Source organism: Cebus imitator, unplaced genomic scaffold (assembly GCF_001604975.1).
Source record: "Cebus imitator isolate Cc_AM_T3 unplaced genomic scaffold, Cebus_imitator-1.0 Scaffold32, whole genome shotgun sequence".
Lineage (NCBI taxonomy): Eukaryota > Metazoa > Chordata > Mammalia > Primates > Cebidae > Cebus > Cebus imitator.
Genome location: NW_016107347.1, coordinates 8,372,584 through 8,390,075, shown reverse-complemented (window position 1 = coordinate 8,390,075; position 17,492 = coordinate 8,372,584). Strand labels below are relative to the sequence as shown.

At 39.1% G+C, this 17,492-nt stretch overlaps 1 protein-coding gene across 2 annotated transcripts in view; it reads right to left on the bottom strand.

Annotated features, from left to right (window-relative positions):
- The window catches only part of FILIP1 (filamin A interacting protein 1), a 199,929-nt gene that overhangs the window by 52,834 nt on the left and 129,603 nt on the right, over window positions 1–17,492 (bottom strand). For both annotated transcript variants that reach the window (XM_017524327.2, XM_017524328.2), the window contains exons 3-4: window positions 16,088–16,261; window positions 7,539–7,717 (exon numbers count right to left, since the gene is read on the bottom strand). In XM_017524327.2, the coding sequence (XP_017379816.1) occupies window positions 7,539–7,717; window positions 16,088–16,261 (353 nt within the window). The remainder of the gene's footprint in view (window positions 1–7,538; window positions 7,718–16,087; window positions 16,262–17,492) is intronic.

The following is a 17,492-nucleotide window of genomic DNA, read 5'->3' as shown; positions in this document are numbered from 1 at the left end:
CACCGCGCCCGGCTATCCTCATCATTTTTATCTGCAGTAAAGTGCAATCAGAACTGACATTTAGATTTAAATATAATCCAATAGGCTCTGGGATTATAAGGTATAGAGTCACCCAGGTAGTAGCACTACAAGATCCTGAATCATCACATATGACTTAACTGGGTTTTATGGTATATTTTAAAATTTTTTAATAAAGGAAAATGTATTTGAGAAATACCTTCTATACCAGTAAAAGTAAATTAATTCACGGCATAACCCTTGATTAATTAAAAATTTCTGTTAGATAACCAATTTTCCTAGGCATCCTTGTTAACATTATAATACTAAGACTAGAGTCTTTAATCAGAGGCCATTAGCTCATTAACTTTGAGAATGAGAGTGCTATGAAGCTTGGGAAAAAACTCACATCCATCCAAGACCAAGCATTTTTGTATAAGTGGAATCTGGTAAAATGAACCTCAAGAACATTTTTAATAGACTCCTTCATATTTAATCCAGAGTGTGCCTGGTAGATGAGCAACGTGCTCCTACTTCTACAGTGCTGATAGTAGATATGTTACTATCCTGGGTCTTTTAAAAGAAGTAACTCTTCGAATCCCAAGCTTTCCTACTCTGGGAAGCTACATTTTAAGTTACTTTGCCTGGTCCCTTCAAGTCAGATGTATCCTCACTTTCTTTATACCATCTCCCACCCACCTTATCACCCAAAACAGACACCCCAGCTATGCCCTAGGGGTAACACCTCAGGGTCTCAGCCTCCTTTACTTCAATTACATTTTTCCAGTAGAAAGTGGGATTTGCATATTTTAATGGTAAAAGGAAATGGAAGGTGGAGTTTGATCCTGCATTATTTCAGAAACTATAGAACATACTCCAGCTGGGTCACTGGGCCCCTCAATTCTAATTCCTCTTCTTTCTTGAAAACTGTCGAAATTCCCAGTAATTTCCTTCATCAGTGGGATACTGATATTAGGCAGAATATCTTATGACCAAGTGAAGGTCTGTGAATCTGAATTCTAAACAGGGAACAGAATAGGTATGCAGTTCAAGTCACTGGCCAACTTTCCAAGTCACTTTTCTTCCTCTGTGCATTGAAGAAATAAGGCATTCATTTTTATCAGAAGGTAAGAAGCCAGGAGTGGGAAAAGTTATTTTTTTCTTACTGAAAAAAATCTCACTTCAAACGCTGATTCTGCCAATTAATTATTGGCAAGTGTCCTTGAGGGAAGGAATTTAACTTCTCTGCTTCCTCATCTGCTAAAAGGGGCTAATAATTATACATCTTATAGTTTTGTAAGGATTAAACAAGATAGTACATGTGTCTAGCTTATCGGGGGTCAATAAAAGTTACCTTTGCTTTTGAACAGCTTCTAGCAGAGTGCTAAGCACAAAGAAGAGTCAGTTGTTTTCTGCTGTTATATTACACATGTAGATTACTTTTTGCTTAAGACTTGAGCATTTACAAAGCATCAGCAATGTTTTTCTACAGTGCTTTATTTAGATTCTCTGAGCTACCAGTGAGAAATGTCCATTTTGTTAACATGTTTTTGAGATATGGCCACTAATTCTAAGAAACTTAAGGATAATGTTTTAGGGAATCAGGTATGAATCTTTTTCTATAGAGTGGATCAAGAATATTTCCAAAGATCCCAGTCCAGTAGAGGAAGTTTTCGAAAACAGTAGATTCTGACTGGTCATTCTCCCCATTTTGGAAAATAGTGCAGACTGTCCCATCATTCACCAGACAAATGCCCAGCCCCTGTTCACATTGACTTAAAGGAAGAATACTAAAATGGGGCTTGAAAGCTTCCCTCCAACTCAAGCCCCTACTCTTACAGTTTCTGCTTCACAGGTTAAGGGATTTCTCTTGAGATGCTGATTTTTACTTTAAAAAACCGAACTTACACTTGGAAGGCTTGCTGCAATATTATATGATGATGTAATTACTTATGTAGTCCCAGCTGAACCTATAAAATCCAAAGACTTTAAAATCTGTATCTACAGTGATAGATCTAGACAGCACTCCTCCATATCATTTACACACACACACATACACACACACACACACTTCCCTTAAATATTTCTTTAAGTCCCAGACCACTTTTTGATGTAACTGTGTTCTATTTTGGCATTCTTGGAGCAGCCCTAGTGAAGCTTAAGATTAAAATCACAAGTCTTGCAGTTCAGGCAGAGGATAAAGTACAAACTCTGAAGGTGATCTCATGTGCCCAGAATTATGCCTTTAAAAGTCAAGTTGGCTTGAAACATGGACCAAATCAAATATAGCATTTAGACAAGGGAGCTTTCTTTACCCAGCCTGAATTAATACAATAAAAAATATTTTTATCTTTATTATTAACAGTGCTAATTAAGCCAATGCATTTTTAAATGGTGTTTTCTCTATTTAATTTGGGACTATAACTATGTGTAAAAACAAATATGTAGTAAATGATGGTAACAAATTATGATCATGGGTTGTTGATTTAGAATAAAGGAAGCCCAAAACAATATATTGCCCATTTTAGGTACTTAATTTGTGAAATTTTTATACAAGATGAATTTAGCAATTCCTGAAAAGTGAAAAATAAAAATTTATATAGTTTTTTTTTTTTTTTGAGACTGAGTTTTACTCTTGTTGCCCAGGCTAGAGCACAATGGCAGGCTCTCGACTCACCGCAACCTCTGCCTTCCGGATTCAAGAAATTCTCCTACCTCAGCCTCCTGAGCAGCTCCTGTGCAGCAGATTACGGGCATGCGCCACCACACCTGGTTGATTTTTTGTATTTGTAATAGAGATGGGGTTTCTCCATGTTTGTCAGGCTGATCTCGAACTCCTGACCTCAAGTGATTCTCCTGCCTCAGCCTCCCAAAGTGCTAGGATTACAGGCTTGAGCCACTGCACCCAGCAATTTACAAAGTTTTTACATTTATAGGGTCTAGGTCAGTGGCAAAACAAGGGAGTTAATTTGGAGGAGGGCTTTATCAAATGCCCCCATAAATATCATTAGCCTTCCATGATAACTACTCAAAATAGAATGCAAGCTAAGTAAAACACTGTGTATGCTATTCAAATTCAACTTCAAAACAAGTCCCAGACCGCTCCTTCTGAGAGACAGCTATGCCAAAGCTTCTACCTTGACACTCTAGAGACACCACTGGTCCTAATATCTCTGTTCTTATATCTTCATGATAGCCGTCATTCTGCCTTTCAAAATTTTGTGCCATAGTTTGGATATAAGAGGGTGGGGTGGGGAACCTACACACAAAAAATGAAACATAAACCATTTGCACAAAGTATTCACTTGCACAAAAGTGCTAGAGTAGTGGCCTGCACTGTGTGATCTTGGTTGAGTTACATAATTGTTCTAGGACTCAATGTCTCCACCTGTAGAATGAGGTATTTGAAAGGGCTGATCTCAAACTCTTTTGCAATATTCAGAGCCTCAGATTCCTGGCTTCATCAAACATCTGAATCTGGATGGCTTATCGACAGCTACTACTTATCCTGTGTGCCGGGGTTCCTTTTTCCTATCTTTAACCATTTTTCTGGAAGAGGTGAGAAACCCCTACAGAGCAGGACAAATGTGGAGAATGCAACTGAGATGCTCCTGGTGCCAGGAGAGTCCCTGCTCTGCCCCAACCTGACCCCTCCACCACCAAATCAATAAGCCTCCTGGAATGGAGACAGCCTGCAGAGTCTCACCTCCTGCGGTGGTGATTACAGAAGCTGAGTGAGTGATTATAAGGAGAAAACCACTCAGGCTTATCTCAAGCTTCACTTTCTTCCCTTACTCATGTTCACAGTAGAAAGGGAAGTGTTTCCGAAGCAAAGTTCTTGGCTCTGCTTTTTGCTCACAGGGTCTTTTTGGGAGAAGGGGAAGGGAGTGCGAAACAAAAAGCAAACAAAGGATTTGGAACAGTCTATAGGACACAAGGACTCCCACTTGTTCTCAGAAATGCCGTTTCCTTATTAGCTGCAGTCCGGCTTCCCCCGCAGGTGCCGTGGCCGCGTTGCGCGCTTCGGCAGGGGCCTCCTGGACAGTCCCGGCTCTGGCAGAGCCCCAGGGATGCGGCGACCCGGCCAAGGTCCAGGGTCCACGATCCGCGCTGGGGAGGGGCTCCCCAGCGACTTGGCCCGAGGAAAAGAAAGCCTCGGGGTCAGCCTCCTGCCAGCTCTCATAAGTAGATCTAATTATGACCGCTTACTTCAAAAAGAGGATTTAACCCAAAGCAGATTTAGCAGGGCGGTTTCCAAAGAATAGCAGAAATCCCAGGCTTGACCTTTGAAAAATCCCAGACTTTGCTGCCCCGGGAACTCGGCAAGCAAGTCACGGTGGACGCCTCAGATAGCAGAGAAATTCAGAGACGCCAACTTAGGTTATCGGGTCCTACTGGGGATGTTTAATTTAGAATAAAGTATCAGAGAGTGCCCACGGTATGTATGCACTGGTGGTCAGTCAGAATGTTGAGCTGAGATAAAATGTTGACAGAAAAAGAAAATATTTAAGCACTAAAGTATAACTGATTCCATAAAAATTATTTTAAAACATAAAGTGGTATGAAAATTAAGTAAGAGTCAAGGTCTCTTAGCGAATTCTTACCTAAAACGTGAAAATTTAGTAATGCAGCCCAGTGGTGCTGATGAAAGTATCAAAAGCATGTTAGGGTAATTTTTTTAAAGTTTTTTTTTTTTAACTTTTAAAACTTTCTATATAGCATTTTGCTCAGGAGAGGCTGTTGTAATTGTTTTAATAAAATTAAACGACTTCTACAAGAGAGAGGGGATTGAAATTGTTCATCTAGAGTTGACCAACATGAAGGTAGTAAATCGACACATCCTGCATAGGCTTAGTGGATAACAAATATAAAAGCATTCTGTGAACTATCATGCCCTCTAACATGTTATTTTCAATTACTCTTACAGAACCAAAAATTAGGAAAACAAAAACAAAGAAAAATAAACATCCTGAATAAGTACGGTCACTCTGTCCACATACTTTTATTAAACCAATGACTCTGTAAGAGAACTTACGCTACCTCAGGCATTTAGCTTAGGTGGGAAACTGAAGAAAAGACAAATATCTGCTTCTAAATCAAATAATTTACAAGGTAATGAAAAATAATTCACACAGGTGCTCTTAGAATTACTTGATTTTCAATATTCTAAAATGTCAATACAAGTTGCTACTTTTTTACCTGATCACATTCCAGCACAGGACACCTAACCAGGTGATTGTTGTAGATAGAGTCATGCGCCACATAACAACATTTCTGTCAACAAGGGATTGCATATATGACAGCAGTGTGCCTGGGCATCACAAGTTCACCTTCAGAGTTGTTGGTTCAATTAAAGTGTGTAGATGGAGTGAACATACTTATTCCAGATGTTTGTTTTTTTTGTTGTTTTTTTTTTGTTTGTTTTCTTAATTTTTGTGTTCTGTGAGAGTAACTGAAATAATAACACATGATAGAGAGTGTGATAGTTCACAGAGTACTTTTTTTCTTTTTAAGACTGAGTTTTGCTCTTGTTGCGCAGGCTAGAGTGCAATGGCTTCAGCACACAGTAACCTCTTCCTCCCGGTTCAATCCATTCTCCTGCTTCAGGCTGAGTAGCTGGGATTACAGTTGTGCACCACCATGCCCTGTTAATTTTTGTATTTTTAGTAGAAACAGGTTTCTCCACATTGGCCAGGCTGGTCTTGAACACCCCACCTCAGGTGATCCACCCACTTTGGCCTCCCAAAGTGCTGGGATTACAGGCATGAGCCACCACATCTGGGCACCACAGAGTACTTTTATGTTCATTACCATTAATATTCATTATACACTTAATATTTTATTTCATTTTCATAGGACTCTAAATAATGTGTTGACATGGGTCTAGTGCTTTATTACCTTAAAAGGTGAACAGTGAGTCTGGTATTCACTGCCATTTCCCCCCCCAATATCCCATAAGATTATAATACCATATTTTTACTGTACCTTTGATATGTTTAGATACACAAATACTTATGATTCTGTTATAGCTGCCTGCAGAATTCAGTAGAGTAACATGCTGTACAGGTTTGTAGTCTAAGAGTAACAGGCTGTGCTATATAGCCTAGGTGTGCAGTTGGCTATACCATCTAGGTTTGTGTAAGAGTACTCTATGATGTTCACACAATGATGCAATCACCTAAAGATGGATTTCTCAGTATGTATCCCCTTCATTAAGTGACAAATGACTGTATATGTAATTTATACTGTCCTTAAAATCTTGTTTACAGTATCTGTAGCTTGAGGTTGGAAAAGTTCTTGGAGATTGAGGAGGTGGGATTTATTCTCACTGGTTACTCCAGGATGTCAAATCAGTTAGTCTACGTGTTCAAACATGATGCTAGTTAACCTTAGCTTAACAGGAACTTAAAACAAATATTAGAAACCATAAGTCTGGGATATAGTATATAACAATTTAGCCATTGTTCACTTTTCCATTTCTCCTTCCCCAAGGGATGTACTGAATCCAATAATAAATAAACATTACCAATAATTTTTTTATAAAATGTGTAACCCAAACCTATTCTATTTTATGCTTTTATTTACTAATTGTGATAGCTTCTTCTCATATATACACTAATCTGGGAAACGTAGATCTCTAATAAAGCTGGGCTAGGTAAAGCTCTTCCCTAGTGGATCTCAATTTGCAAGCCCTAAACACAAAAGCAGACATACTTGGTTACTCAAAGCATGGGCATTCAATGTCATTGGTTTCAAAGTCTGTGGAATTCACAGACATAACCATTTGTCCTAGGAAGAAGAAGGGAGATAATAAGTTAAAAGGTACTGGAAAAATGACAGATGGTATAGAAGAGTGTACTACAAAACTTTTCAGTTTGGGGTCTCTGCTTCAGCTGTGGCAATCCCTGATCCTAGAAGACTAAATAAATACCTACAAGAATAAACATCAAGGCTCAATACACTCAAGTTTTCTATTGTTGTGGCTGTTTTATTTAACCTCAAGTTTTAAGAGTTATGCAGTCCCTAGGAAGTTAAGGAGGTAGTTCTGGTCATTAAGTTATTTATACACAGCCAAATACGAATATTTTCTATTCTGGTATTAAAAATGAATAGGATTCATTTATAATGGTTAAGTTTAAGAATTTGCCATCCTGAAAAAGCAGATTTCCACCCCAAGGATAAAACTAGATTATTTCAAATAGAAAGCAATCTGTAGACAGACTTCTCAAATGTAGGTGTTTCACTGATCAAGTTTAAATATAAAGTCTTTTGAGTTTCTTTCCAGCTTTATGGTTTCATGGCTTTTAACATCCTTGTGGGAATGTGACACCCTACCTACATGCAACCCCCAAACATTCATGTAATAATCTCAGGTAAAATTCAGTATCATTTTCTGTGGTTACCACCCATTCAGAAACTGGCATTAGACCCTGGGCACCTGTCCACAGTGCCCCTGGATGAAAGACTGATCCCTGAAGAGAGGGTCAGACATGAAAGGGCTATGGGCATCCAGATGTGACCGGTGGTTGCGTGCACATTACCTCTCCCGCTCCTGCTCCAGCAGGTTGGTGAAGTCGTCACTCTTGTTCATGTAGTCAGTGTGTTTATGCTTCTCGTTCTCTAACTCGTACACTGTGCGCCTGTGACACTTCTCGGCCAGCAACAGCTGCTCTAGCATGCGCCGGTAGGTTTCTTTCTGTTTTTCCTCAAGTCTGTCCAGCTGAATAAGCAAACATGGGAAAGAGCTTAATATTTTATTGCATTTGCATAGGACTCTAAATAATTTGTCAACATGGATCTAGTGATGTATTACCTGAAAGGGAGAACAGAGTCTGGTATTCACCACCACTTGCCCTCATTGTATCAGTTTCTTTATGCCAATTGGCTATATAAAACAACCATAACAATGCTGCAGTAACTTCTGGCTTTCTGGCTTTTTCATAAACATATGTATGGTTCCTAAACTTTTGTCCTTTCTCGGAGAGTGGGATACACCACAATTTTATCCATTCTGCTGTTGATGACCATTTAGGTAGTTTCCAGCTTGGATCTATTACAAATAATGCTGTTCTGAAAACTCTCATACATATTATTTAGTGAACACATAAGCATATGTGTCGGGTGTATACCTATGAGTGAAATATGGGTCATAGAATATGTGTATATGTAGCTTTATTAGATATTGCCAAGCAACTTTCCAAAGAGGCTGTACCCATTTACACTCCCACAACTAATGTTTGGGAGTTTTGATTGTTCTACATCTTTGTAAACATTTAATATTTTAAAAATTTGTAGCCATTTTGGTGGGTGTGTAGTGTTCTCTTATTGTGATTTTAATGCTCTCTTATCTGGTAAAATTAAAACTCTTTTTTATTTGTTTATTGGTCAACTGGGTTCCTAAACTTGCAGGAGAACAGCTCTTTCACAGTTTTAATGAGATAGCACAAAGCTCCATACTCAGAAAGAGGATAGCATCCTTCCTAATAGAAAAATTAAGATCTCAGCATGTACATGCATCAGACTTCTCCCCTGGAAAGTAATTTTCATCACAATCTGTTTTTAAAGCTTGCAGCTATGTGCATTTCTAGGAAAAGTATATGTAGGATCCAAATTTTTCTTTTTTTTTCAAGGGATGCTAAATATAGAGAGGATTTCAGAACTTGTAGACAGTACATATCTCTTTTAAAAGAGTTCTTACCAAATATTATTACAAGGGCCTAGCGCAGTGGCTTGTGCCTGTAATCCCAGCACTTTGGGAGGCTGAGGCGGGTAGATTACTTGAAGTTAGGAGTTCGAGACCAGCCTGACCAACATGGTGAAACTCTTTCTCTACTAAAAATACAAAAATTAGCCAGGTGTGGTGATGGACTTCTGTAATCCCAGCTACTTGGGAGGTTGAGGCTGAAAAATCGCTTGAACCCGGGAGGTGGAGCTTGCAGTAAGCCGAGATTTCGCCACTCTACTCCAGCCTTGGTAAGAAAGTGAGACTCCATCTCAAAAACCAAAAATAACAATCATATATGAAGAAAACCCACAAATATTGTTACTGGGATTTTGTGCCTCCTTCTCTGGTCAGGTTACAAGATTTTTTTTTTTTTTTGAGATGGAATCTCATTCTGTTGCCCAGGTTAGAGTGCAGTGGCACGACCTCAGTTCGCTGCAATCTCCACCTCCAGGGTTCAAGTGATTCTCTTGCCACAGCCTCCTGAGTAGCTGGAATTACAGGTGCACGTCACCATGCCTGGCTAATTTTTATATTTTTAGTAGAGACAGGTTTTCATCACATTGGTCAGTCTGGTCTCAAACTCCTGACCTCAGGTGATCCGCCCGCCTTGGCCTCCCAAAGTGCTGGGATTACAGGCGTGAGCCACTGCACTCGGCCTGGCCAGGTTATGTGATTTTAAAGAGATCGTTCCTTGATCACCTTTTTAGTCCCTGGTGCTAAGCACAGGCCCTGGAACAAAGTTGGTGCTCAGTAAGTATTTGTTAAATTGGACCAAATCTTACATTATTGATATTTCCCTATTCAACTCACTATCCTAGTCTCCCCTTTGAATTCTAGTTCAGGTTTCTGCAACTTTGGCACTGCTAAGGCCAGATAAATCTTTATTTCGGGGTGCTGTGAACTTAAGGATGTTTAGCAGCATCCCTGGCCTCTGACCACTAGATGCCAGTAAGCACCATCTCCTGTGTGATAATGAAACTATCCTGACATTGCCAAATGTTCCCTGGAAGGAAAAATCCACCACCACCTCAACTGAGAAGCATTGGTCTAGTTGAAACATATATTTAAAATCAGTTCTCAATCTCACAGCCAACTTCCTAAAGCCCTACAGGGTGGCTCCCTAGGGTCTCAGCAACAGAGCTATTCCTCTTTAGCCTTCTGTTTGCCCTTCAGTTACAAGGAGGACTTGAAGTTCTCTAAATGATTACATGATACGTTCATTGTGAGTGAATCATTTCTGGGACCCAAAATAAAAGAGAGACTGTTCACATTATCTTCTTCCCAGAACTCCACTTCCTTTCTTTAGGAGCAGATGATCAGATAGAGACTGTTGGAGAAGCCCATGTTAATTGGTGGCTGATAATATCCAAGATCATCAGGAATTGCTAATTGTATTTTTACATGTTCTAATAAATTTTTTTAGTTTTTTTGTTTGTTTTTGAGACGGAGTTTTGCTCTTGTTGTTCAGGCTGGAGTGCAATGACAGTCTCAGCTCACTACAACCTCCACCTCCCGGGTTCAAGCAATTCTCCTGGCTCAGCCTCCCGAGTAGCTGGGATTACAGGTGTTTGCCACCACACCAGATAGTCTTTGTATTTTTAGTAGAGATGGGGTTTCACCATGTTGGCCAGGCTTGTCTTGAACTCTTCACCTCAAGTCATACGCCCACCTCAGCTTCCCAAAGTGCTGGGATTACAGGCATAAGCCACTGCACTTGGTCAGTTTTTGCAGTCTTAAAGGGACAGTCTATATGCGAGGTTTTCCCATTTTAATAGCTCCATTCCCTATTACAAAATATCCTCCCCAAGAACCTTCCAAGTTTCCTCAAATGTGATTTTCAACATATTTTGAGAACGTGTCAAGCACTGCTGAAACATCATCATCATAAAAAATGTAGAAAAAACTTTTCCCGCTTTTTGAGCCTTTCTGCTTTATCATAAAATAGGACTCTCCATCCTTTGAAAAGTATTTGAAGATCAATCAGTATTTTCCCTGTTTCTTCAGGCCCTACCCAACTCCTTCCAAAGGAAGGAGGGGTGACTTATTTGAAAGTCTGTTTGGAATAGGAAACTGGATGTGTGCAGCCCAGACCTTTCATTTCTTATTTTTTACTCCACCTGTCATACAATGATACAGTGTGATCTCAAGGCTCAAAATCTTCTGCAGGATCTCTCAATCCATGTAAAGAATTTTGGAGAGGAAGGTGGTAACATTATCAATTGGAAAGGTGACTGAGAAATGTAAAGAGATAGTCATTACATGGACACATGGAGAAAAAAAGAGCATATGGAAATATCAAGTGTTCTGGGGCTGCCTAGTCAGAGGGTAGACCTTAGCCTTGTTACATCTGTCCATGTGGATTTTTGAGACCAGCTGTGCAATAGCTACAGTTCTGGACTAAACCACTGGAGTAGGTGACTGAAGTCTTTGTGGGTAATGTTCGCTTCACCAACACTAGCACAGCTTGACCACAACAGTAATTACATTATCAGGAAAGCAATCTGTTCATCTTTTAATGCGTAAGTTACTGAGGCATTGATGTATATTGTGAGTTTCTTAGGCAGAGCTGCTGATCCAGACTTTAGACTGCAGAGGCTGTAAATTCTTCTGCTATAAAGCATTAGTGTATGAGATTTTTGCTGTTAATTTTAAGTTTTGGATGCAAGAGTAACATAGGTAGGAAGAGATCAGCTGTACCAGATGCTCTTTCTTGTTGTTTTGTTTGCAACTACATCAAGCTCCTAAGAGGGAACAGAGGTAGCCTATTTTCTTGGCTCTCTGTGGCTTGTCCAGAGACTCTGAAGACTACATCCCATAACTGTAGAGTCTGCAGATTCATTAATCATAGATACTATAGGTACACGTCTCTTGGTTTTCAGGATCCAAGCTATGGTTCAGTGTAGAGGAATGGCTTTTATTAAATGACTAGTGAAAGTAGAATGGGCACCTATTACTTTGGAAATATAGATTCTGCTTGGACAAGGTGGAAGGAAAATTGAATGAGATAATCATAACACCAAACGCCAAAAATTTACTGAGGAAAGAATGTACCTGGAAATCTTATTCAAATGAATAAAGTTAGTGGAGCAGTACAATAACTTGAAAAATTTCAGTATGTTTTAGATAAAAAAGGCATGATTCAAAAAGTGTTTTTAGCTCCGTTACCTGCAAAGGGCTAACTGGAGAAGTATTAAGAAATTCAGTAACAGAGATCTACTTAAAAGTAAATATGAGTTCTTAAAGACCAAACTAGATTTACACAAAGGGGAAATGTGTCTAAGTACTCTTAAAAATAGGGATTAAAAATGGAAGGTATTTCACACATTGTTGAATCAGAATGCATGCCCAGAGAACATAGAGACAGGAAAGCCCAGAGGGCAGAGCAGTGTTGACTTTCCTCACAAAGAAGGTATTGGGATCCAGGAAGGGATTGAGGAGCACACCGTAAATGAGCATAGTCTTTCATGAGCTCACCTGGGGGCCCTTCCCTTAAAGACTACAAGATCCATTCAAAATGGTTATATAAAATATGAACAGATTTAAGAATAGAAACCTGGAAAGGTCAGGGTAAGATATCTGAAGCATTATTTGGTGAGTTTCAGTGTCTCAGCTGTTATAGATGGATTGCCAATATTTATTTATTTATTTATGAGAAAGAGGATTGCTCTGTCACCCAAGCTGGAGTGCAGTAGTACAGTCTCGGCTCACACTGCAATCTCCGAGGCCTCCTAAGTTCAACCGATTCTCATGCCTCAGCCTCCCGAGTACCTGGGATTGCAGGCACCTGCCACCATGCCCAGCTAATTTTTGTATTTTAGTAGAGATAGGGTTTCACTATGTTGGTCAGTCCGGTCCGGAACTCCTGACCTCAAGTGATCTGCCCCCCTTGGCCTCCCAAAGTGCTGGGATTACAGGCGTGAGCCACTATGCCTGGCAGAATTGCCAATATTACTGGGGCCCTGAGTGAACTTACTCAAGAAACATTGGGATGTGGTGTTTGAAGGAAATATTAGACAAAGAAAAGGGGATTTAGGCAGGAAAACATCAGGTAAGTCCAAACATGGATGTGGTGTAATGGAGAATGACCCTTTAATGAAGATTATCCAACTCAAGAACAGAAAAATAGGTAAGATTTATGTTAAAGAATACTCTTGGCAGACTCAGAATTCCTTGATTCTCTCATTGAGGGAACCCACATAATGTAGAATATGAAAGGGAATATTAGAAAAACAAATATCTGGGACCACTTGAAGAAAATGACTAAAATCCTGAAGCAACAACTCAGCTGAGGCTTCCTACACATAAAAAGTTGTGGCAGAAGAAAATATTTTTGTTGCTTTGAGTCAGACAAGTTACTCAAGGATTGAAAGTTCAAACATGAGGGGAGGCTAAGTTCTGAGGAAGAGTAAGGTCTGATCCCTTCTGGGCCCCAAATTACAAAGGATTCAGAAGGGTCACCCTCTGAAGAGAGGCTTCCTAGGCCTGGGAACAGGGGCTGAAGAAAGAAAAATATCAAAGAGGTCTTAAATACTCAGGTTGGAAAATTGAATACCTAAAATGAGACCTAGGCACTGAAGAGGTCACCACTGCAAATCCCTTGACTTTGCAAAAAGACAGGAATGTTTTGAATGCCACTCACTGAGGGCAAAGACAATACACGCAGACAGGCTCCACCCAACCTCAGGCTTGCCATTTCCCGTAATTATTAAGCTGCTGATGACAACAGGCTCTGGTAACAACAGACTTACCAGAATCCTACTGCAGCTGAAGATTTTCTCTATCTGCCTTCCTTCCCTCAGACATGCCCTAAATCTCTGCTTCAGTCTCTGGTAGGAGTAACATGGGCCTTCTTTATACCGAGTCCTAAGGTCAAGGAATATCATTTTGCTTGAGAAAAATGTATCTTAGTGCTAGAGACTCTGTTGTATTTTTTAAATTTATAAGTGTGAAGTTGTACTCTGATAATTAGATGTATCCTAATAATTATTTAGATTGTTCAGAAAAAAGTTGAATCTAGGAATTTCAGGATGTATTAATACAACTTTGAAAATGCCAGTGAGTCCAGGTTCTTTTACTAAAGGGGAAAACAAAAACAAACTCTACCTAGACAATCAGTTGAGATCCCACTGGCTAAGGCAAAGCAGAATATAAAATTAGGAAGGAAAGAAATCAAAACCTTAAATGTTTTTGGAATTTTGCATAAGAATTATGAATTTTGATACTCCAGACTTTCATTTACAAAGAAGGGCAGAGATATTCAATATTTGCTGTTTAATTTCTCCCCAGATATTTGGCAAGGGAAAAAGATCCACTGTATTGGGTTCATTGCTTAACCTCTGGTGAGTTCTAATGGATACCCTTGCTGGTCCTAATACAGTATGGAAATAAGAATGAGCAATGATTTGGAGATTAAGCATAACATGGCTTCTAGGAAACGAGAGCTAGACTACCTGCTTGTGATCCCAGGAGGCTAATGGAACAGGGATGTATTGTGGTTCCCGCCTCATGAATTTGAAAGCAGGATTCTGATCCTGGGTAACAAGAACTTTACTGTTAATTTCAAAGGGTTAACAGACCCCAAATCTGTAAGTGGTGGAAGAAAATCTTTTCTCCATCATTCTATTTCTCTATCAAAATGGACTTCATTGTGGCAGTAGTAGAAAAAGTATTTTCTGCCCTCTCTCGCTGCCTTCTCACTCGCTTCTCCCCAAAGGCGAAATGACTCTTCAGATTGTTAGGAGAAAGGAACGATGAAATACGCCCAGCTTAGCCAGTTCCAGAAAGACAACTCACAGGGTGAGTGTTTTCTGTTCTGATCCTCTGTCCCTGAGTTAGGAATATTTGGATCAGGCCTACTTTCTAAAGGTAGGTCAGAAACTCCTCTCTCTCTGTTCAGCTTATAGAACTTGGTGGTTTGGAGGCAGTGATACTGGTAAGTGTGTAGGCTCTGCAGCCCCACCTCTCCCTTGGTGGTGAGGGTGAGGAATGTCATCCCAAGCTCTAGACTTGCAAGAAAAGAATTCAGAAGCCCAAAGGAGACCATTTATCCAAGCTGAGTTCTCTAATCCAAGCTGTTATTATTATTATTAATATCATATAAAACAAATACATGTTTTTGACCTCCATGTCTTTTACTCCTCAAATCTTCCCAAGTTTCAAACCAATTAAGGGTGTGAGCAGTAATCATCCTTGAATCCCAGCAAATACTAATGACTAATACTTGTTGAGTACCTAGAATGTGCCAGAGACTATGTTAAGAGTTGTATAGGCATTGCTTCATTAAATCCTCACAGCAGTTCTATGAGGTGGACACTGTGGTTCCTCACATCCCACAGATAAGGAAACTGAGGCATAAAGAGCTTGTATAATCTGTATGTAGTCATACACAGCTAGCAGTTGTAGGTGTCAGATGTGAAAGTAGATCCAGCCTGTTGACTGCATCCTATCATATAATCATGTCTTAACACTTTAGGAAAAGGTGAGAATAGAGCTCCAGTTTATTCTTGCTGCAGAAATTAGAAAATTATGGGACCAACAATCTGTTGTGAATGCTGTCTAAAGCAGATCTTATCTCTGAGAGGTGTCAAACTGAGTTTTTCCAAAGGCTTGACATAAATTACATGTTAAATGTATAAAAAGTTGCTTCAGATTTTTAATTTCTGTTTTTTTTTTCATTCATAATACTAATTTCACATCTGTAAATTTTTTTATATGAAGTCTGAAGGGTCAGTGGGGAAAACTGGTATCCTAATCTGGCTCAAGCTTCTACTACAATGTGGGAGTATTTTTAAAATGTGGTATCCTGAGTAATTGATAATAATAGTCATAGCTCTATCAGAATTCCTTTCATCTTAAAGAATGCCCTAAGCATTTCATTAGGATTTTGCCTCTATTACTGTATTTTAGCCACTCACATAAGACCATTTTAATTATGACAGAGTTCGTGAAATTCCAAAAAGGTGTCTTTATAACCATATCAGTGATAAGATCAATTTAATTTTAGGTTACCAGTTTGGTAAGAATCCTGACAGCTCAGTGTTAAAACTGGTAAGTACTTCAAATTTTTACACATATCATTTCTTAGAGAAGTAAAATAATAATATACTGCAAGAGCATTTAACTATCAGAACCACATGGAAAAATATAATTCAGGCTTTGGAATGTTTAAGGAAAAGCCTCTACAATTCTTAACACTGAAGCTTATCCACTATAACCCTTGACTTACTTAATTACACTTTAATTCTATATTAGTGTATCATCAAAATTTTGCCTTTAAAAGGAAATGTTAAAGCATGTAAATGGAAGAATGTGAAGATATCTCCCTGAGGTTCACTTCCAGGGGACTTGTTGGTGTCATATTTTTACCTCTGAAATCGGTTTCTCATAGACATCTTCTCCTATGGATTTCTCCTGGGCAAGAATGGCATCTCGGTGCAGGACCCGCAGCACCTTCTCTGGCTCCGCAGACCCGTAATGAGCCTCCAGAACCTCAGGCTTGGTTTTCTCAGTCTTCAGCATGTGGATCACGTCTTCTCTGGCCTGTAATAGAAAGTCCAGCAGGATCAGACAATTGACAATGTAAATCATATACTGGGCTCAAAAAATCAACAGAGAGCTTATTGAATACATTCCCATCTTGTCAGGGCTATTGGCAAATTCACTGGGTATTCTGCTCTAATTTTTTTTTTAACCAAAAGCAGATTGGCAAGCAGATACTCTGCTTCAGGTTGCTAGGAAGCAAGCAAGCAGAAAAAAGGGTTTGTGCTAATATTAACTACATAAAAATTGCTTTATCTAAGTAGCAATAATTTGGGACAGGGTGGGGGAGGGAGGCAAGCAGGGCTGGTCCTGGGACACTTAACCTGTTTCAGTGCACATGAGGTCAATGACAGTCTAAAATCTCTTAGTTTTCTATTGATGCTCTCAATGTAGTGTTTAAATCTGGTTTAAAATGAAACCCTGCTGCCTCCATTCTACTTATAACTTCAAGTGTAATTAACAAATAGCCTTTATTGGTGATTTCCTGTTTCTCATTAGGTGATTCATTTTGTACAGAAACATATGGTTAAGAACTCACATGATGCTTGGCTGTCCTTTTCAAATCTAATGTATCTAATGTATTACAATAAAGATGAAATTTCACCTTTCTAACACCAGATTGTCAGTCAGATGAGTCAGGTTGGTAGGTCGGAGTTTCTGTTTGTTTGTTTGTTTGTTTCTTAGCACAATGTATTGCTGAAGCTTTCAAGAAAACCACAATTGTAGGCTTTATATCATATTGTCTTTGGTTCCCATCACAAATGCAAATGCATCTGCATATGGTTTTTTTCATAATTGAAATATTACAATTATGTTTATTATAATTTTAGTGGATATACTTAGAGACACATTTATTTTTAAATGAGTATTTTACACACAGGAGCATGCCTTTCAGATAATTGTGAATATCACTGATGCCATCAAGTATGTACTAAATGACAAATAAGCCTCATTATTTACCATTCAACATGTATGAAGGCCATTTCTGTATTTGAAGAAGTTTTCAAGAATGTCCTTCTTGAAAACTGGGTTCATATGGCAAAATCTCATCCTACAGCTTTCAAAAAGAATTAAATTTGCAATAGTTTTGTTTCTAAAAATTTGGGTTAAAACAAATTATGTAAGACTTGCCTGCTTTTCTCCTTTGCCCTTTCCTACAAGAATCTACCTGATACTAAATGATGAGGAGAGAAGCCTCCTGGAATGACTGATGGATTAAAAAAAAAAATTA